The sequence below is a fragment of the Hippopotamus amphibius genome, chromosome 4 (genome assembly GCF_030028045.1).
Source record: "Hippopotamus amphibius kiboko isolate mHipAmp2 chromosome 4, mHipAmp2.hap2, whole genome shotgun sequence".
NCBI lineage: Eukaryota > Metazoa > Chordata > Mammalia > Artiodactyla > Hippopotamidae > Hippopotamus > Hippopotamus amphibius.
The window spans coordinates 158,860,088-158,878,497 of NC_080189.1; the positions used below are offsets into that span (position 1 = coordinate 158,860,088).

Sequence of the window (18,410 nt, forward strand, 5' to 3'; positions counted from 1 at the left end):
CAAGATGAGCTCATGTCCCGTGAAGGAGGGGATCTGAGTGATTCCTCAAGAACCTCACAACGGGTGTTTTGTGTTTTCCCTTCCGCATTACCTTTCGTTTCAATGAAGCTTTGTGAGAGTTGGGCCGCGGAGTTCAGGCCCTGTGCAGTTCAGCTGGGGGAGCCGCCGCCTGTGGGCACGTGGCACCTCTGGATAAGCTGTGCCGGGGCACACCCCCTCTTTTACCAGGGAGAGCCCCCAGCCGTGGTGATCAGACTGTATGCGTTTGTGAGAAACTTAGTTTTCCCCTGTGACTGAAGAGAGGCCAGCTTTCCCTGTTTCCTGCTGCTTTCTCTCCAGCCATCATTTGATCTGGTTTGGGGTTCTCCTTGGAGTTTAGAGTATTTGTTTTCTGTCATGGAATGTTTCTTATAAGAAACAAACTTTAGGAGTAATGTGCTGGTTCTAACCTCTGTGTAAAAACTGGCTCCTATTAGGCCCTTTCCCCCAGGATTCTCATTTTCGCCTCAGATATGTGACATTGTGGGTGTTATCTTCTAGGAAGACATGCAATTCAACAGCTACAACAAAGCCACCTGAACACCAGTGTGTGATTTGAAGCGGTCTTGAAGGGAGCCCTGACCTAGAGTAGTTTATTTGTGCGAGGGTCCCAAATGTGCTGTCTTTTATGACGGGTTTCTCTCTGAAGAGGACGTGGGGTGTGTGTGATGGTGTTCACATCCATCCTGTGTAATACTGTCCTGTCTAGAAAGATTGCAGCAGACCTGTCCCTTTCTGCAAGGTGGAACCACAGCTCCGCATAGAGAGCACACATCTTGTTTCTGTAAATTACCAATCTCAGACGCAGAGCTTTTCCTTTGAACCTTCTTAGAGTCAATTCAGTTGTTTCTGAAATATCAAAATGCTCGTCTTCCACCATGAGACATAGATTGCCACCAGAGAAAACAGCAGCCGTTCCACTGAGGATGTGCCCTCCCCAGGGGTGAAGGGTGGCTGTGGAGCCAGACAGAGCAGGCGACGAAACGTGACCAGCCCAGCCGGCCTGCATAGCAAAAAGGGAAGGACAGTAGGAAGAAGGGGGACCACTGATGTCTACGTCTGACTGGCCTACGGAGAAGTAAAGAGTTTACATACAGAATGTTGCCACAAACGAGCCTATGGAAATACCAACCACATGTGGAGGATTTTTAGAGTTTTTTTTAAAGAGGAAGGGCTTGCTTCTCTGTTTTTGGTTTTCACCAGGTGAGTGTGTGGTTCTCAGATCACAGCACTCCCTGTAAGACGAAATTTCTTCATCAGAAAAAGTAGAAGCTTTCTAAGCAACGTGAAAGAAAATCATAAATGAAAAATTGATTGATTTTACCACAGAAGCAACAGCTGTTGAGGTGGTGTTTTTACTTGCAAACTCCCGGTTCCCCATTTTTTAAAGTGTCCCTTCGTTTTAAAAACCCTCCTTCCATAGCAGATGCCCAAACAAATAATATGTTTAGTACTTGCCCTTTACTTGGCCTCAATAACTTCATGTCTGTAGTCTCAATCATATTTTGTAGAATGTGAGACAGAAGTTAAACTACCACATAAGGTCTTCCAGGGTCAGACATCTCAAGGCAGCCTCTGATCTTGACCCTTAGTGTCTGGCCTTGGGTATTTGCCCATTCGTGAGTTAGCCCTGAAGAAAATGAGCTCAGAAACCACTATGAAAAATTTTGTTCAATGTCTTCCATGTTCCTGGCATTGGTGCTGGAGTCTAAGGATGCAAAAATTAGTAAGGTGTAACCTCAGAATGTAGCTGTAGTCTCTTGTTTTCTAGGAAATACCATCTTTAACTTATCTAAAATATTGGCTACCTGTTCATAACCCCTTTTCATGGTTACTGTTATTGAGGGCTTATAAAAGTGACGTTATAAAGGTGACTTGAGTCCTCCAGAATCCAGTTCTTTCAGTAAAGTACTCCTTTTTCTCTAAATTTGCTTTTGGATAGTGTAGAAAACTGTCTGATCTGCCATTCGTCTCAACTCCAAGGGTATCCCGAACGCTGAGTTTGGAAAGAGACTTGAAAACTGGACATTTGGTGTTGCCCTGGGATGAGACAGTGTCATCAGAAATTTGAGCCAAGAAGTGAGCCTTGTGGTCTTCTTGCCTCATTTTAAATTCCTCACACACAGGAGATTAAAAACAATGGTTTCAGCTCTTCAAACCCTTGTTGAAGTTGCATAGCAGGGTGTCCCAACAAGGCCACTGTCAGGCTCACATACCGGATCAGCTGGATGGCATTGAAACAGTCCTCTCCCCTGGCAGGAAACACCTCAGATCTGTGCGTTAAAGATCAGCCTGGTGCTGAAGCGAACTCCCTTCTTGAATGTCAAAGCTGTTTCCCAGGGCCTCAGACAGCTTCACTGTTGCCCTGAGGAAGTAGTTGGGTCCACCCTGGACCCTGGAATCTGGTGTTAGCACTTCAGCCTGGTCTGTGTAGCAGGAAAGACTTCCCAGAAAGCAATTTTCCTTTTAAAATGAGTAAGCGTTGCAACAGGACAGCTTCAAAGTCAACTGTGTAGAGTAGCGAGTACAGGACTGTTGTGTTTACAGTGCAGTCAAGGTGCTGTGGTGTGGGTTTGAGCGGGGTCATTTACCCTCACATGTTCATTGGCTTTTGCTTCTACAGACACTGCTTTGTACACGATTCAGACAGACTGTGAATACATCTTTTTAAAATACCTTTCAAATTCTTGGTAAGATATAATTTTGATAGATGATTGCAGATTTTCCTGTTATTTGTCAAATTAATAAAGACTGCATGACTCCAGCTGTGCTTATTTTCTTACATGAAAGTATCATAATGTGTAACTGAAAACCATTCAGGGATTGTCAGGAAACAGTTTAGAAGCACAAATGCATTGTTTCCATCCTTCCCTCCTAGTAAAGTGGTGTGGATTATAGGAGGCCACACCTCTGAAGGGTACAGTGTTAAATCTATGTGTGGAAAGTCGCAACTATTCTTAATACTTAGTTTCCAAAAAATATTTTTTAGAAAACATCTAACTCAGATTAATGTAAAGGCTGTCAAAATAACTCATAGAATGTATGTTGTACAGTGTAGATATTTCATAAGCTAGAGGATTATCTTTAAAAAATTATTACATAGGTCACATGAATGGAAAAAAGCCACATTACTTTTATTGACCTGGTAAAGCGTAGACTGTCCTATCCCCAAACTCTACAAAGCCTTTTGTTTCTAAACAGTGAATTGCATACACGGTGTTAGGAATTATTGGTCAAAAATAAGTTTGTGGCAGAAAAACCCAGACTTGGCCTATTGTCTTCAGAAGAAGCAGAGAATAGGTAGTAGGTGTGTTCCTGGGTGCATTGGCCAAGGGCATCAAGAAGCAAAGAAGGTCTTTCCCTCCTGTGGGAATCAGAAGCATCATTTGCTTTAATGAATCTTGTAGGCAGTGTCACTAGAGTCTGCCAGAGAAGCATCCTGTCTTGTCCTCACCCACTGAGAGGTATCTGATTCTTAGGGGACCTAACAATGGTGCTCTGTATGGGAAGGAAGAATGTCCTTGAGCAGATTGAGAAGCAGGAGTGATGAGGCCAGACGTCCTGCATCACTAGGTAAGTACCTCAGCTTTTTGTAGCCCACCCACTCTCCCTTGGGATTCTTCTGTGTGCCAAAGTTGGGGGAGACTCTGCCCACCAATAGCTTAGGAGCTGGTTAAAAGTGAGATGAGAGCATGCCCGAGAACAAGCAAGTGCAGTGTGGACTCACTCCGTGATCTGAGTGGGAATGCGGAGTAAAGGAGGGATCCACAAGAGACAGAATTTAAGAGCAGAGTTCCCTCCAGCAACATAAAGTTTGAACCAAGTTTGGGAAAAAGGAAAGAATCTGAATTGGCAAGAAGACAAAGAGCATACACTAAACAAAATCAGGAAGGAGGAACGTGGGAGACACCAAAGGATTATTGGATTTTGAGTGCAGGTGTTGGTTTACCCAGAGGAAAACCTAATTTGCTAACTAAATCTGTTCCCATTTTCACTTAGACTGTACCTCCTTCATTAAATGACTTAGAAACCGTGGAGGATGGTGACCTGACCTACCACAGGGACTTTTCAACACAGGGCCTCTTATTCTTGACGAAGATTGATTCTTTTATGTGGGCTGGCCCTTCTCTGCCTGGTGTGCCGCACCCGTAAAGGGGGGAGATGGAAGGGTCTCAGAAACCAGGTTTGTGGGAGTCTTCATTGTTGGGAGAAAGGGTGACATACTCTTGCTGCCTCTTTGTCTTTTTTTCCCCCCTTAAAACTGTTTTGATTATGTAGTAACCCAAGCTCCATTTCTCATGCAAAAAAGAAAAGGATTCTGTTACCCTTTTACCCATAGAACACCTCAAAGTGGACTGAGGGTGAAATTCTGATTGGATTCTTTTCCCCAGGCAGCAGACCTACTCAAGAACCACTGAACTCAAAGATGTACCTACAAGGATGATTTAAAAGTGGAAACAACACCAGCAGCTAGATAAATATATTTATACTACACCTAAATACTTGAATTTAAGTGAGTTTTTTAAGGGTTGGTGCATCCTCTCCCAATATGGTTATCACAGATCCGTCAAGGAAACCGAGGAGAGATTTTTGGGGAACTTTATCCTGCACTTAGATTTTCAGAGATTTTCCCACTCATTAGGAAATAATTTTTCTGTTTGCTAATCAGAGTTACCTACATCTGCTATAAGATAGCATAAATGTTTAGCGAGGTGAGTTTTAACTTGCTTGAGCCAGGTAGACGTAGATGTGTGATTTCTTCAGATTTTCTGAGATGTTGAAAGTGACCTCCGTGCCACCTTCGCCCTTGTGGAATCTCCTTGGCAAGTCTTGTTTCTGAGCCTCCTAACCCGGCTTCCCCCTCCCCATTCCCTCCCAGGTCAGGGGTCCTCCCTGGAATAACCCAGCCAGAAGGTCATCCAGTTTGAAAAGGTCATCAGGCTTGAGTACTGTAACATCCCAGTGGGCAGGAAAGGGCTTTCTATCTTGAGGAACCTGCACAGGGCCTGAGGGCAAGGCCTGAAGACGCCAAGAGGGTGTCTGCTTTTGCCCTGATGTCCTCCGTGTCTGTGCTTTCTCTAAGGCAGGGATGGGAGAGCCGGGCTAGACTTCACTTTTGTTAATGTGGCTACTCTGGCTCTCAGGTTTTTGCATTTGGCATTTGGAAGTGAGTTCCATGGCTGTTTGTTTACGGCCCTTGAGCCTTTGTGGGAACCTCATGGTGCAGCCAGCCTGCCTAGGGGTTAATGTGCTATTGATGGCATCGCCCATTTAACTCTGGTGATGTAGGATCCTGCCCTCTAAGCCAGAGCACCCCTTTGGTGTCAGATGAGCCTGTGGCAATGACCCCAGAGCAGCCCACCCTCAGGAGTCACGGGACCCGGGTCCTCTCCCTGTCCCATCATCCTTTGGGGAACTCTTTCTAACCAACAAGGGTTAGAATTCCCCCTTTCCTCGCTTGTGCAATAAAGGCATGACTTAAATAAGTAAATAATAAAGTCACAGACTTGTTACAAGTGATTATGCAACTTTTGTCATTAAAGAAATGAGTCATCGAGGCACTCCAAACATTTGTTCATTGCTGCATACGCTGATTTTTGTTTTTAAGTCAAATGCGCTGGTGAACATTTCTGTGAAGGAAAGCAGGTGATCTGACCCAGAGAGGCCCTGTCCTGGTTGGCGCCCACCGGAGGCCAGGCCCGGAGCTGCTCTACCAAGCCGGGGGGCTGGTGGCGCGGCCCGCGGCGATCTGGGCTCCCTCCTCATCAGCCCCTGAGTTCTTGGAAGGCGCTGCCTGTCTCCTCCTGGCCGTGCTCCAGCCTTCTGGCGGGCGAGGCCCGGCTGCCCCCTCAGAGGGCCCCGGCCCCTGCCCCTGGGGCTGGAGACAAGTCTGGCCACATCTCCCCGCTGGGAGCTCAGCCCACCCAGCTGTTTCCCGCAGCCCCTCCCTGACGCGCCCCGCCTCTGCCCAGCCAGTTTCTCACACGATAAGCCCCTTCCTCCCAGACTGTATTGCTCCAGGACTCCGTCTCTGGTGAGGGGCCGAGGACCTGCTTCCTCCCTCCGTCTCCCTGAGGTGTGACGTTTCTGCAGCTCCCCCCCACCCTCCCCGACACGCTCCTTTGTTATTTTCAGAGCAGACAACTTTGCAGACTGGCTCTCTGGACAGGGAAGCTGGCAGAGGGACCTGTCTCAGGCCCCCTGATGCCTCTGAGCCAGACCGATGTGGGCACCGTCACATGGACCACAGAGGTATGCCTTCCGCCCGGCCGCCCAAACCCCCCTGCTCCCTAGGTGTGGAGACATGCTGGCCTGAGTGGTAAGAGGGAACTGGGTGCGTGCATTCACCCACTCATCTGGGACTCCTGGAAACTGCTCGATAAATGTTTGGTGAATAAATGAAGTAATGGGTGGATTAGGGGTCCACAGGAGGGGATTTCCATGCAGGATGATATAAACAGGGCACATGTGTGGGAACATATTTTAAGTAAGAACAAGCATTAACCACTTTTGCCCTTGTTTATAAGGCTGTACTGGAGATCGTGGAGCCTGAGGTCAGTTGGCCTTATCTGTTTAAGAGACCCAGTATTTATAAATAGGTGGTCAGGGTTGAATCCAAACAGGATTCCTCCCCCAGGGAACATTTGTGATGTCTTGAGAAATATATGGCTTTGTCCTCGGTCAATGTTACCATGTTGACAGGAGGAATGAAGGATAGTGTGGTTCTTAATACTTCCCCTTACCCCTCATTTAACCAAGAAAAGCCCCAGAGGAACGTACTTGCTGCATAAAACAAATGTCCATTGAGCATTTACTATTTTTTTTTAAATTTTTATTTATTTATTTGTTTAATTGGCTGTGTTGCTTCTTTTTTGCTGTGCACAGGCTTTCTTTTTAGTTGTGGCGAGCGGGGGCTACCCTTTGTTGTGGTGCGCAGGCTCCTCATTGCCGTGGCTTCTCTTGTTGCAGAGCACGGGCTCTAGGCATGTGAGCTTCAGTAGTTGCGGCACATGGGCTCAGTAGTTGTGGTGCACGGGCTTAGTTGCTCCGAGGCATGTAGGATCTTCCTGGAGCAGGGATCGAACCCATGTCCCCTGCATTGGCAGGCGGATTCTCAACCACTGCACCACCTAGGAAGCCCCGAGCATTTTCTGTTAACGTGCCCAGACCCTACACTGAGCCTATCACAAGCATTGCCTCAGGTCATCCTCACCTCACCCTAGAGTAGGGTTATCCTCATTTTACAGCTGAGAAATGGAAGCTTTGAGACGATGAGTAACAGTCCCAGACACACACAGCAAGAAAGTGGGAGGGGCTGCCCCAGCCCTGGCAGGTCTGACACCAGAGCCTGTGCTTCTTACCTCCAGGACAGAGGGCACCGTGAGTTGGATCACCTCTCTGGGCCTCTGGTTTCTCTTCTGTAAATGCAGACAACATTTCTCAAATTTTCTAACTAAAGCTACTCAAACAATAGAGGAACATGAGTGGCTGTGAGGGTCTAGGGCACAGCCCAGAGTGGCAACCACAGGCAGAAATGTCTCTGGAGTTTTAAGAAAACAAAAGTTTTAATTTTATTTCATAATACATTTTGTTGTTGTTTTATTCGGGTAAAATACACATGACATAATATTTACTATCTTAATCACTTTTTTTTTTTTTGGCCATGCCCCGAGGCTTGCAGGATCTCAGTTCCCAGACCAGGAATTGAACCCAGGCCATGTCAGTGAAAGGCTGGAATCCTAACCACTAGGCCACTAGGGAACTCCCTTAATCATTTTTAAATGTATAGTTCAATGGTATTTATATTCATAATGTTGTGCGACCATCACCACCGTCCAGCTCCAGGACTCTTTTCATCTTGCTAAACTGAAACTCTGTATCCATTAAACATTAACTCCCCATTCCTCCTCCACCCCCACCCCCAGCCTCTAGTGACCACTGTTCCACTTTCTGTCTCCATGAATTGCCTACTCTAGATAACTCCTATAAGTGGAATCATACGGTGTTTGTCTTTTTGTGTCTGGTTTGTTTCACTTAGCACCCTGTTCGCAAGATTCCTCCATGTTGTAGATGTGTACGTCTGTTTTAATACAAAAGTAACCACAACACCACTTATCTTTAAGTGGCATTGTACTCTAAAACAGGGGTCCAGGATAATGCGTCTGAAATTTACTGGTTGGAGAAGCACAGCAAAAAGATAAAAAGTTAGTACTTTCTCCCTCATTAAGTTGAATATTGGAAAGTCTGTTTCTGAATGGCAAGGCTCTGGTTCTCTACCTTCCTGGATTATGTTTCCAGGCCTTTGGTACCAGGCACAGACACCTCTCCGTTGCTGGGCTGAGACTCATCCAAACACAGAGGTGGAAGCAGCAGCAGAGGAGGTGAGACGTGTCCTGAGAGAGTGATGGAGAGAGACCAAGAGGAGAGGATTTCAGCAGCCTTGGCTGCGGACCTCCAGGGGTCCCAACGCAGGACCCCTCCCTGGCAGCCCACGGGGATAGCAGGCACAGAGCAGGAGACCCCGAGCCAGAGTCAGGACCCCCAAAAAGAGAATGACAACTTGTCCTCTCTCTGCAACGACTGAGGCACCGCGGCCACCCTGCTCAGCCACGGGACACCAGCTGTGCTCTAGAGGCCAGGCTGCCCACGCTGGGCTGAGAGGGACCCTCCAGGCCTGTGGTGTGCAGGCTAGCCCCACACCCCACACCCCACACCGGCCTTTGTGGAGGTGTGGACCAGAGTCCCTCCCCCTCAGGAAGCAGGGATGGGTGAGGGGGCTTCTCACACCAGCCCCTTAATATCTCCAGGAGTTCAGGCAATTGGCTTCTCCAGAGGAGACTATAGCCCAGATCCTTGCAGTGTGTGTGTGTGTGTGTGTGTGTGTGGGTGGGTGGGTGTGGTGTGTCCATGTGGAAGGAAGGGGATAAGATCTCTGAGGATAGAGCTGGTTGCTGGGAGCAATCAGGGCAAGTTTTCTGGGAAGCCCCTTCTTTTCCTCCTTTTTGTTGCTCTCCGGGCTCCGGTCTTCCACCCAGGGCAGTGTCCTGACCACACCCCAGGGTCTTCACAAGGCCTCAACCTCCCCCTGGTGCCCTGTCCCAGGATCTGGATTCAGGCCCCAGAGCACGGAAGAACATCCCAGAAATTCTATTCTTTGTCTCTGCATGGTCCTGTGTCAGTGGGAGGGTCGAGGAACATATTTTTCTGCCCCAGCTTTGAGGATAACACTTGCTTCCAAGGCCAGGTGGCGTATGACAGCCTCTCGTCAGCCACACTGAGCGTTGCCCGTCTCCCGTCTCACTCCCAGTTCAAGGTCCTGACTTGGATATGGCAGCAGGAGGGAGGAAAGAGGATTGGGAGGGTGGGCCAGGGCTAGACTGCCACCAAGTGTTTGAACACTCTTCTCCCCGCCCCCCAACTTTGAATGGCTGTATCAAAGGAAATGGATATATATATTGGAAGGTGGGGAGAAGGTAGAGAGAGAAATGGAGAAATCCTCAAATGTGAAGTGTTCTTTTTTCCCTTTTGGATTCCTAGTGGCCTTAGCATAAGTTGTGACTTTAGTCGTGGAAGTATTTGAATATTCAGGATGTAAGATTTGTTTTATTCTAAATGAACACACAAGGGTAGAATGCAGTGCCCTGCTAGAAGGTAAACTCGCCAGGGACAGGACGATCTGTGTGTCAGAGCCCATGGCTTGGGAGAGCTGACTGTGCAACCCTGTGTTCAGTGACATTGCCTCCGTAGCATGAAAACAGCCATGGGGTGTTTACACCGTGGAAATGGATCAACGCTACAAAGCAGTGCTTTTTCTCTTCCAGAGAGCTGGTTGTTAAACGTTTACCACCACTGGACGTTTACTCTCCCAAGCTTCTGGAAGAGTAGGCACTCAGGTGTTCAAATGAATGGATCAATTAATAACCCACCACCCAAAAGAGCGGAAAGGAGAGAAGCAGCGGTCTCTAAGTTCAGGTCAACAGAGAGCCAGTGCTGGTGCTGCCAGGAGAGAGTGGACATTTGTTCTCTGGGGTAGCCCAGCACCTGAACTGCCATCTGGGGAACCTGCCAAGTCTTACTTCCTGAATCCTGGCAGACCGGGTGCTGGTATGCTCCTCTTGGGGCTGGAGTCTACAAGGGGTGACGTGGGTCCGTGTTGCCGAAGGGTGGTGGTGGCAGTAGTCAAGTGTCCAGCAGGATGTCCTAACCAGCACTGATCCTGGGCCATGATCTATGACTGTTTCTGTGATTCCAGCCCATTTCTGTGCCTGATTCTTCAGCTTCCTGTCAATTCCATGAGCTCCCAATGTCCTTCCTCTGAATAACTTTTCTGAGTTAGCCGTATCTTTATCTGTGGATTGTAACCAATCCACAGAGCCCTGTGTGTCAGGTCAGGTTAGATGCACAAGAGATCTACTGGAGGAAATGTGGCAAAAATAAACAGAAGGGAGCAGAGAGAGCCTGCAGAGTGTGGTGTACACCTGAGGTGTAGCAGCTGGAGGCCGTCAATCAACCGTGTTTCCCACACCACTCTCCTGAGGGGCACCTTCAGGGCCACCACCAACCCCTGGTACAGGGTACAGTGATGAAAAACACTGACTCCTGCCCTTGCAAAGTTCACAACTTAAAGAGAAAGAGAGACAAATGCATCACTGCAGTAGTTCAACGTGCTAGGGCAAACCCTGCACCATGAGTGTACAGGCGGGTGTAGGGAAGGCTTCCTGGAGGAGGTGCATCCCTGGAGCCCTGAGGCTTTTGAAATTTTGCTGTCTCCCTCTTCTCTCAGTTCTCCATCCCAACGCAGCCTCCCAAAGAGATCTGGCCACTTATTGCTTGGCTGTGTCCCTGGATCTGCAATCTCCAAAGATGGTCAAGATGTAGGGAATCCAGGATACAGGTGGAGAGAGCATGGGACAGAAGGAACTAACTTTTATTGAGCACCTAGTAGCAGCTTTATGGAAGCCAAGTACTTCCCTATTCCACCATCCTCTGTATGAGGCTCCAGTGAGCAGGTTGAGACTTAAGGAGGTGACACGACTTGCCCAAGTTCATACACGATGAGAGGCAAAGCAAGTTCCTGCTCCTTCTGCCACCCCAGGCTGCCCCAATCCCCAAGTGGAAGGAAGCCTGGTGCAGCCACAGGGCCAGTGCACAGGGAAATTTACAATGGAAGAGAAGGTCTCACGCTTTTTCCTGGAATCTTCTTTCTAAACCACCATGCTTTTGTGCACACTGTTTTTTTTATGAACAAGAATTATGTGCTGGGCGCCATGCTGAACATGTCCCCCTGAGGTGACAGGACGTGAGGCTTAAAGGCAAGTGCTTCCCCTAACCAGTAACTGCCAGAGCCCAGATGGTGGGTCCAAGGATATGCTGTGTGTGGGTTCTGCCTCACCCGCCTCTGGTCTCCTTTGCAGCTGGGGTGAGGAGTAAGAAATCATGGGCCTGGGTGTCCGAGAAGGAGGGACCCTAGAAGAAAGACAGGAACAGACCAGGAAGATGCCTCGGCTGCCCACCCCCGCAGCAGAAGCAGCAGCTGCTCCCACTTTACAGGGACCTTTGACCAGGCTCAGAAAATTCCTGGCTGACAGGGGCAGGGAGTGGGGCTTTTTGTTTTGTTTTTATAATAAACTGCATACATTTAAAGTGTACAATTTGATATTGATTTTTTATTAGTAATATATATTTGGCGATCTCAATCTCCCAATTCATCCCACCCCACCCCCCCCGCCGCCCCCCCCCCCCCCCCCCCGCCGCCGCCCCCTGGAGTGGGGCTTTTTGAATGGAAGAAACGATATTCCTTTTCTAGAAAGGCTTTGGGTAACCCCCTCCCTTTTTTCTGCCAAACTTCATCTTTGCCTAAGAATTCACACAAATCCCCAGGGGCCCCTGCTACACAGCTGCTGCATCTCCTCTCTTCACTGATAGGTAAGAAATAGGCCAGATTTAACATGCTTATATTTTAATAAGCATTTTGTCTGAGCATCAGTGATGGCCCAGGGAGATGAATTGCAGGAGCTGGAGGTCTGATCTCCCCACTGGTGAGTTTTCTCTGCCTCTTAGGAGACCAGGGGAGAAATGCCCAATGGCTGGGCTGGGAAAGGGGCTGAAGGCAGAAGAGGATGGGGGAAAGGGGCCAACCTTTTGACCTCCCCATTTCCCAGGTGCCTCAGGGCCAGTGCTATTTTTCTGGGAATAGGTGATTTCCTGTTCCAAAACAGATGGAAGACAAGGAGTGCCTTTGTTGAGAAAAAGGACAACTAGCAAAGGAAATTAAATTTGTCACATTTATTGAGCTCCTGTCTTGATTCCAACTAGTGATTTGGACGCACATGACAGGGATGCACGCTTTACCCTCAGGGACCTCACAGCTAAGTTAGGGAGACTCAGGTCCCCACAGTGTGATGCACCGTAGAACTGCAGCAGACAGAGATGGAGACCTGAGGGAGCACCAAGCCACCAGCTTTGCCTGGGTTGGTGTGGGGAGGGTTTTAGGGAAGATGATGTTTGGCGGACCTAGAGGGTTGAGTAGGAGTTTGCAAGGTAAGAGGGGGTTTCCAGAGTGCATTCCAAGTAGTGGGAAATGGTGGCTGGGAAATGGTGGCTGGGACGCGGGAAACAGATTGTGTGTGGAGAATCTCGATCGTGGCGGAAGCACAGAATTCAGGGGTAGAAGACAAGCGGCTGGACGCAGGGCTGTGTTGTATGTAAGGTGGGCATGGAGGAAGACCGGCACAGGACCGGAAGACTTGGGTACAGAGGAAACGGGACTGGTGCCAGCACCAAAAGTGAAGGGCAAGCCAAGCCTTGGCACAGACCCAAAGGGATGGAGGCCCTGGGCATCGCAGGTCACGGGAGATGGATGTCAGCAGAGCTGGATGGGGGGGAGACGGGCGGGGAGGAAGCCAGCCAACGGCAGAGGGAGAAAGTCCAACCTCCGCAGGCGTTCCGGGCGGCCGGGCCGACCTCCCAGACTTGGGCTGGGGCGGGCACCGACGGAGCGGCCCCGCGGGTCCTGCGCGCCCGCGGCTCCCGGAGACAGGTAGGAGGCGGAGGGACGGGACCCCGCGAGCGGGGGCGGCTCAGCCCCGCGCTGCTGCAGGAATCGGCCCCGCCCGGCTCCCGGAGAGAGCGGCGTCGAAGGAAGTGGGGGGCCGGGGAGGAGACCCCGCCTCCAGCTCTCCGCCGAGACGGGCGCGGCCTCGGGCCGGGGTGGGGGAGGTCGCGGGCGCCAAGGACAGCCCGGGAGCCCCGGCGGCGCGCGCCCACCCTCCCGCCTCCTCTGCCCTTCCCGACGTCGGACGCCGCTCTGGCGCAGGTCTCGCAGGCGGAGCGAGCCCCTTCCCCGGTGCCGCGCCGGCTGTGGGCCTGGCGCATCCGAGCGCGTCTCCCTGCCCGGCCCGCCCCGCGCCTCACGTCGCAAGCCGCACCTCTCCGCCTCGGACGCTGCCCGGGGCCTGTTCCCTGCGGGGCGGACGCGGGGAGACCCTCGCGTGGGGACCGGGACGGGCGCGCGGGGACCCTAGACGCCGGCCCCCGGCGCGCCTCGCTCGGAGCCGCAGACCCGCTTGGCCGCTCCCAGGAGCAACTGTGAAGTTCTTTTCTTCCGTCCTTCCTGGCGTCTCTCCTTAAGCGAGGCTCATCCCCGCCCCCTGAAGGCAGCCTCTCCTTTAGGGAAGCGGCATCTCAGTCCTTAGCCCTAGAATGAGGCTCCCCGGGCACCTCGGTTTCCCCTCCTGCGCGCGGTTCTTACACGAGGGGCCGCGGAACCGAGGCTGGGCCGCGGCGCTGCGAGCGGGAGGCGGGAAGCCACCGCCCTCACCCCGCCAGCACCCACAACCTCTCTGATCTGCAGGGAAAATGAGGCCGACATGAGTCACTGTTGGTGCTAAATTAACGGAGCATGTGCATCGCTAAATGTGCCAGGTTATATTTGGCTGAACTTGGCTTAAGTGTGCTCTGTTTTATTCTTGTAAACTGAAGTCATTTGATGCTTAAGAAAATTAGAGATCAATGGTAGAATTACAGATTTTAAAACTTAAGCATGCAAGCCAGTACTTGTTTAATGTTTTGTACTGAAAGGAGCACATTGTGTATGTCATCCTCCAGTACAGTGACATGTACACACATGCACACTTACTGCACATGTGCACCAGGCTGCACTCAGACACTCTGTACACAGTGCGCTCGCACACATGAGATGCAGGCGCACACCAGACTCCACACAGGCATTTTGTACACACACCCACACACACTACATGTGTACACTGCACACACGGCACTCACCCTGCACACACACACACACGCACACATACACACAACACCGCTTAGGGGTCGTGCTCGTGGAGCTTCTCCAGTACAGAGGAATTCTGACTTGGGTTTAAAGTAAAATACAATGAACGTTTTAAAAGCATTTAGGTTGTTTTAAAAGTGCCTGCGGAGACTTAAAAAATTTTTTATTAACGAGTTTTTAAACAAGTGCTGTTTTTTAAAAAGAATCTCTTGCTGAATTAAAACAGGGGGACTGATTGCTTTGATTCTGAACTCCTTGTCTTTTAAGAAGGAAGTATTTTTACTTGCCCCCTGTCCTTCCCTCTGAACCCTGAAAGAAGTTACCCTTGAAATTTTAGAAGCCAGCTGAAGACGGGCCTTCCCTCCCTCACCGGGTGAGCGGCACGCCACTCGTCTGCGCCGCACAGCCTCCCCTCCAGCCCCTCTGAGGGTGTCTGGGTCACCTGCGGACAGCCGGGAGGGAGGGGCAGGCCGTCCCCTCCGCGCTGGCCCAGGAGACGGCGGCGAGCACGGGACTCGGGGTGGGTGGGGCGGGCGGGGCGGCGCCTTGTCCCCGCCCCGCCCGCTCCAACCCCGGCCTCTCTCCCAGGCCAGGCCGAGATGCGGCTGCTGCTGCTCGTGCCCCTACTGCTGGCCCCGGCGCCCGGGTCCTCGGTGAGTGCGACCCTTCCACCCCCCACCCCCTTCTCGGGAGGACCCTGCTGGGGAGGCGGGGGCGAGGGCCCGGCCGCGGACCGGAGCCCCGACGGCTGGAGCCCCCGGCAGCGGCGCCAGCCCCAGGAGAGGGCCAACGTCGGGACGCTGGGGTGGGAGGAGCCGAAGCCTCGGCCCGAGCTCCTTCAAAGAGGGGCGGGACCGTGAAGCCTCTGGTGGCCAGAACTTCCCGCCTGGCTTTGGGGCACAGTTTGCAGAAATGGCAGCGTCCCAGCACCCTCCCCCTTCAGAAGGTGCTGGGCGCACTGCTCATGCTGGGAATGGCTGTCCGGGTGGTCTATCACCGTGGAAAGAAGAGGGGGTCAAGTGCCGGCACTTGCCTGGGACCAACTCAGTTGCTCCTCAGTGGGGCTGTTTGGGCCTAAAGGTTTGGGGTGCCAGCCATTCCCCACTGCCGCTGGTGTGAGCGTCTAGAGCAGGGCTGGCCAATAGAACCTTCTGAAGATGATGGAAATGTTCCGCATCTGTCCAATAAGCCACTCAGTTCACGTGGTTACTGAGCACATGAAATGTGGCTAATGCAACTGAGGAACTGAATCTTGTTTGCTTTTAACGACTGTGAATTTAAATAGCCTCAGGTGGTTAGTGGCTACCGCATTCGTGCAAATTTAGAGAGTGGACACAGGAAGCCAACTGCTGATGACGGTAGCTATTTCATTAACAGGAGCCCGAAGGACAGGGCTTCCTGGAGAACATACCTGGGTTCTAAGGAGGTACAGGGAATCTTCTAGACCCATCTTTAGGGAAGGGACCTCCTGCAGAGCTTGACTTGGTCCTAGAGGCTGCTCCTGCCAAGCTTCTCCTGCATTGACAGGATGAAGGGCACATATTCCATCCTGCCCCTGGAGAGCACTCCGCAGGGGAAGACACACAGCCCTGCCCAGCCCTCTGAGGCCGGCAGGAGGACCCTAAACTGTTTGCTGGCTTGGGGAGGGCAGGGGGGATGCTGCCTCTGTGGAAATGCGAGTGGAGGATGAGAAGGGCTCCTCCGACCAGGGCTGAGAGGGGCAGGCAGGGATGGACATCAGTGGTGGGCAGCGGGCACTGCTCCAGAGCCCCACAGGTTTAGCCAGGGCCACAGTCAGAGCAGAGAGTGGGCTGGAGCCGCCTTCCTCGTGTCCTCTTCACCACCTTCTGGCCTCCCTGGGTCACCTCTACCACCCCATGGTCCTTGCTCCCCAAGTGTCACACTCTGAGGTCCTCGGCACAGGCTTCCTCCTAGTGCCTGGCTGCACGAAGGTCACAGCTCAGGTGGGGGGCCACGGTGACAGTGTCAGGACACCAGAATGAAACACAGAGCCACCTCCTAACAGCTGTGTGATCCTAAGCGAATCACCAGGTCTTAGATTCCTTTACATTGGGGGGGGAGGGGTTGTAACCCCCCCATCCCGGGTCACAGGTTGCATGCAGATGAAATGCATCAAGGCATCCAAAGCAACCTGGGTCCTGTTAGGTGCTTTCTCCCTTAGAAACACCTGGGTAGCTGGGGCTGAGAACCCTCCTTACCCCCTCCACTGTCTGGGGGAAGGGTGTGGCTCTGGCTGATTTTAGCTGGCTGCAGGACCACCCCGTGGCCCAGGCTGGTTCTAGCCAGGGCTGGGACCCCTCCACCAGACTCCCAGAATTTCTCGGGACCACTCTCAGTGCTGACAGGGGTCAGCTGGAGCAGAGTGAGTAGCTGATTAAGGAGGAATAAAGCGCCACGCCCCTCACTGCTCCCAACCCCGGGCTGCTCGGGAAGCCTTCACAAGGCGGGCTTCCAGTCTCCTCGCCTCTGCCTCTGCTCCCACTCCTGCCCTCATGCATGCACATCGGGCAGCTGACCCCCTGGGGAACAGGGAAGCAGGAAAGGGGGCTTCTGCGTTGCCCAGCTGGGGGTTGGAGGAGGAGCTGGTGGGGTGCTGAGAGTGGCACGAGGCAGGTGAGGACAAGCCCAGGGTGAGGGCGGACTGGACCAGCTCATTCTGGCTTCACAGCATCATGCGGCTCGTGGTTTGGGTAATTATAGAGAAACAAGATGTGTCTGCGCTGCTCCTGGGTGGGTGTGTTTTCTTTTGTCAGAGAGACTGGAGTACAGGACAGGGCCTGGCTCTAGGGTCCCTGCCTCACAGGTGCTGGGCACAGGGGCAAGGGGATGTTTGTAAGTCTTGGTACTTAAGCGGTCCTGTATTCAGGTGCGCCCTCCCCTACCCCATCCTGACGGCACAAGGTGGCTGGGTGGCAGGGGTGCCCCTTGTTTCCTTGCGCATTCCAGTAAGCCCAGCAGAGTCGCAGGGAAGGGTAGACTGGGGAGGCTCAGTCTTGTGCTTCAGGAATGAGACTGACATCCAAACAGGCCTTGGTCAGAGGTAATTAGTAGCCAAGCCGATGCTGGCAGGATGAAAGGCAGCAGTTCTCGGGAGCCACTTCCAGAATTCTTATATTGTAGTGATGGGTCTTGGAGGGGAAGTGCTAGTGGTCTCTGGAAAGTCACCCTCCAGCCCAGACACTCAGTATCTTCCTCTTTAAAATAGTAACTGATCCAAGTAAATTTCGGTTTACATTTCGTACAAAGAACACTTTTATATTCTGGTTCACTGGTTTTTGGAAGCTTGGTGATTTTGGCCCAGTTAGAACTGAAGGGTAAATGATTTGAAGACAAAGCTCAGACCTTTGGTCTGGCTGGCCCTTCCTTCTTGGTTTTGTGTGTGGTTCAGCAAAGGTGTGTGACTTGTTCTGATTTAGGGCTCTAGTTTTATTATAAAACAAGGATACCTAGATGTTCTGCACCTGGGCGCTGGAAGAGCGCTGTGAGTAATCTGCGCGTGCGCAAGCCTTCTTCCTCACCCGAGGTCCTGTGACGCGGCGGGAGGCTCACGACGGAAGGAAGAGGTTGCTTTTCCACGTTAGGACTTGAGTTCTTCCTGTGGAAAATGGAAGGGATTTTTTTCCCCCTGGAGATTCTTATGTCGTGATACCCTAAGATGAAGTCCCCTTCCAGCAAACAGGACATATTTCCAGTCTACCTTTTGCCTCCCAGCAAGAAATCAATGCTAACACCTGTCCAGCTCCTTAGGCCTCATCCAGTGCCCTTGTTGGTTCTCCAGGTGAGGTTGGTGGGAACCTGGTATAACAGCAGAGGCCTGGAGTGAAACCAACCTGCTGTTGTGTCCACTTGTTCCTACGTGGCTCCCTCTCTTTCTGCCTCACTCTTCTTCTCCATGCACTGTTCTGAGGAGTGAATGAGAGAATATGTGTGTAGCATGTGGGCTTGAGATGCCAGCTGCAGGGTGTCAGATCTTTCTGGTGGGAAACTGTATCCATTAGGATTATTTTCCTGTTATAGGGTCCCAAATAAGTCCTTCAACAAGAAAGACTTGATCCCTCTT

The 18,410-nt window shown here is 51.6% G+C and overlaps 2 protein-coding genes across 8 annotated transcripts in view; both read left to right on the top strand.

Annotated features, from left to right (window-relative positions):
* The first annotated feature begins 102 nt into the window (after positions 1 to 102).
* On the top strand, positions 103 to 11,681 carry LOC130851978 (uncharacterized). The gene is made up of 6 exons (XM_057732628.1): positions 103 to 267; positions 4,039 to 4,187; positions 5,827 to 6,073; positions 6,175 to 6,291; positions 8,338 to 8,420; positions 11,289 to 11,681. Exons 1-6 carry the CDS (start codon positions 103 to 105, stop codon positions 11,311 to 11,313), a joined length of 786 nt encoding a protein of 261 aa, XP_057588611.1. The 3' UTR covers positions 11,314 to 11,681.
* Positions 11,682 to 12,956: 1,275 nt separating this feature from the next.
* Positions 12,957 to 18,410, top strand: part of PAPLN (papilin, proteoglycan like sulfated glycoprotein) — a 44,505-nt gene continuing 39,051 nt past the window's right edge. For 2 of the 7 annotated variants that reach the window (XR_009053100.1, XR_009053101.1), the window contains exons 1-2: positions 12,958 to 13,078; positions 14,918 to 14,982. Coding sequence is in view for 5 of the 7 variants with exons in the window: in XM_057730730.1 (XP_057586713.1) it covers positions 14,929 to 14,982 (54 nt within the window). In the remaining 2 variants the exon portion in view is untranslated. Of the gene's footprint in view, positions 13,079 to 14,680; positions 14,703 to 14,917; positions 14,983 to 18,410 lie in introns of those variants that run through there. The other 5 variants (XM_057730725.1, XM_057730726.1, XM_057730730.1 and 2 more) reach the window with 4 other exon arrangements.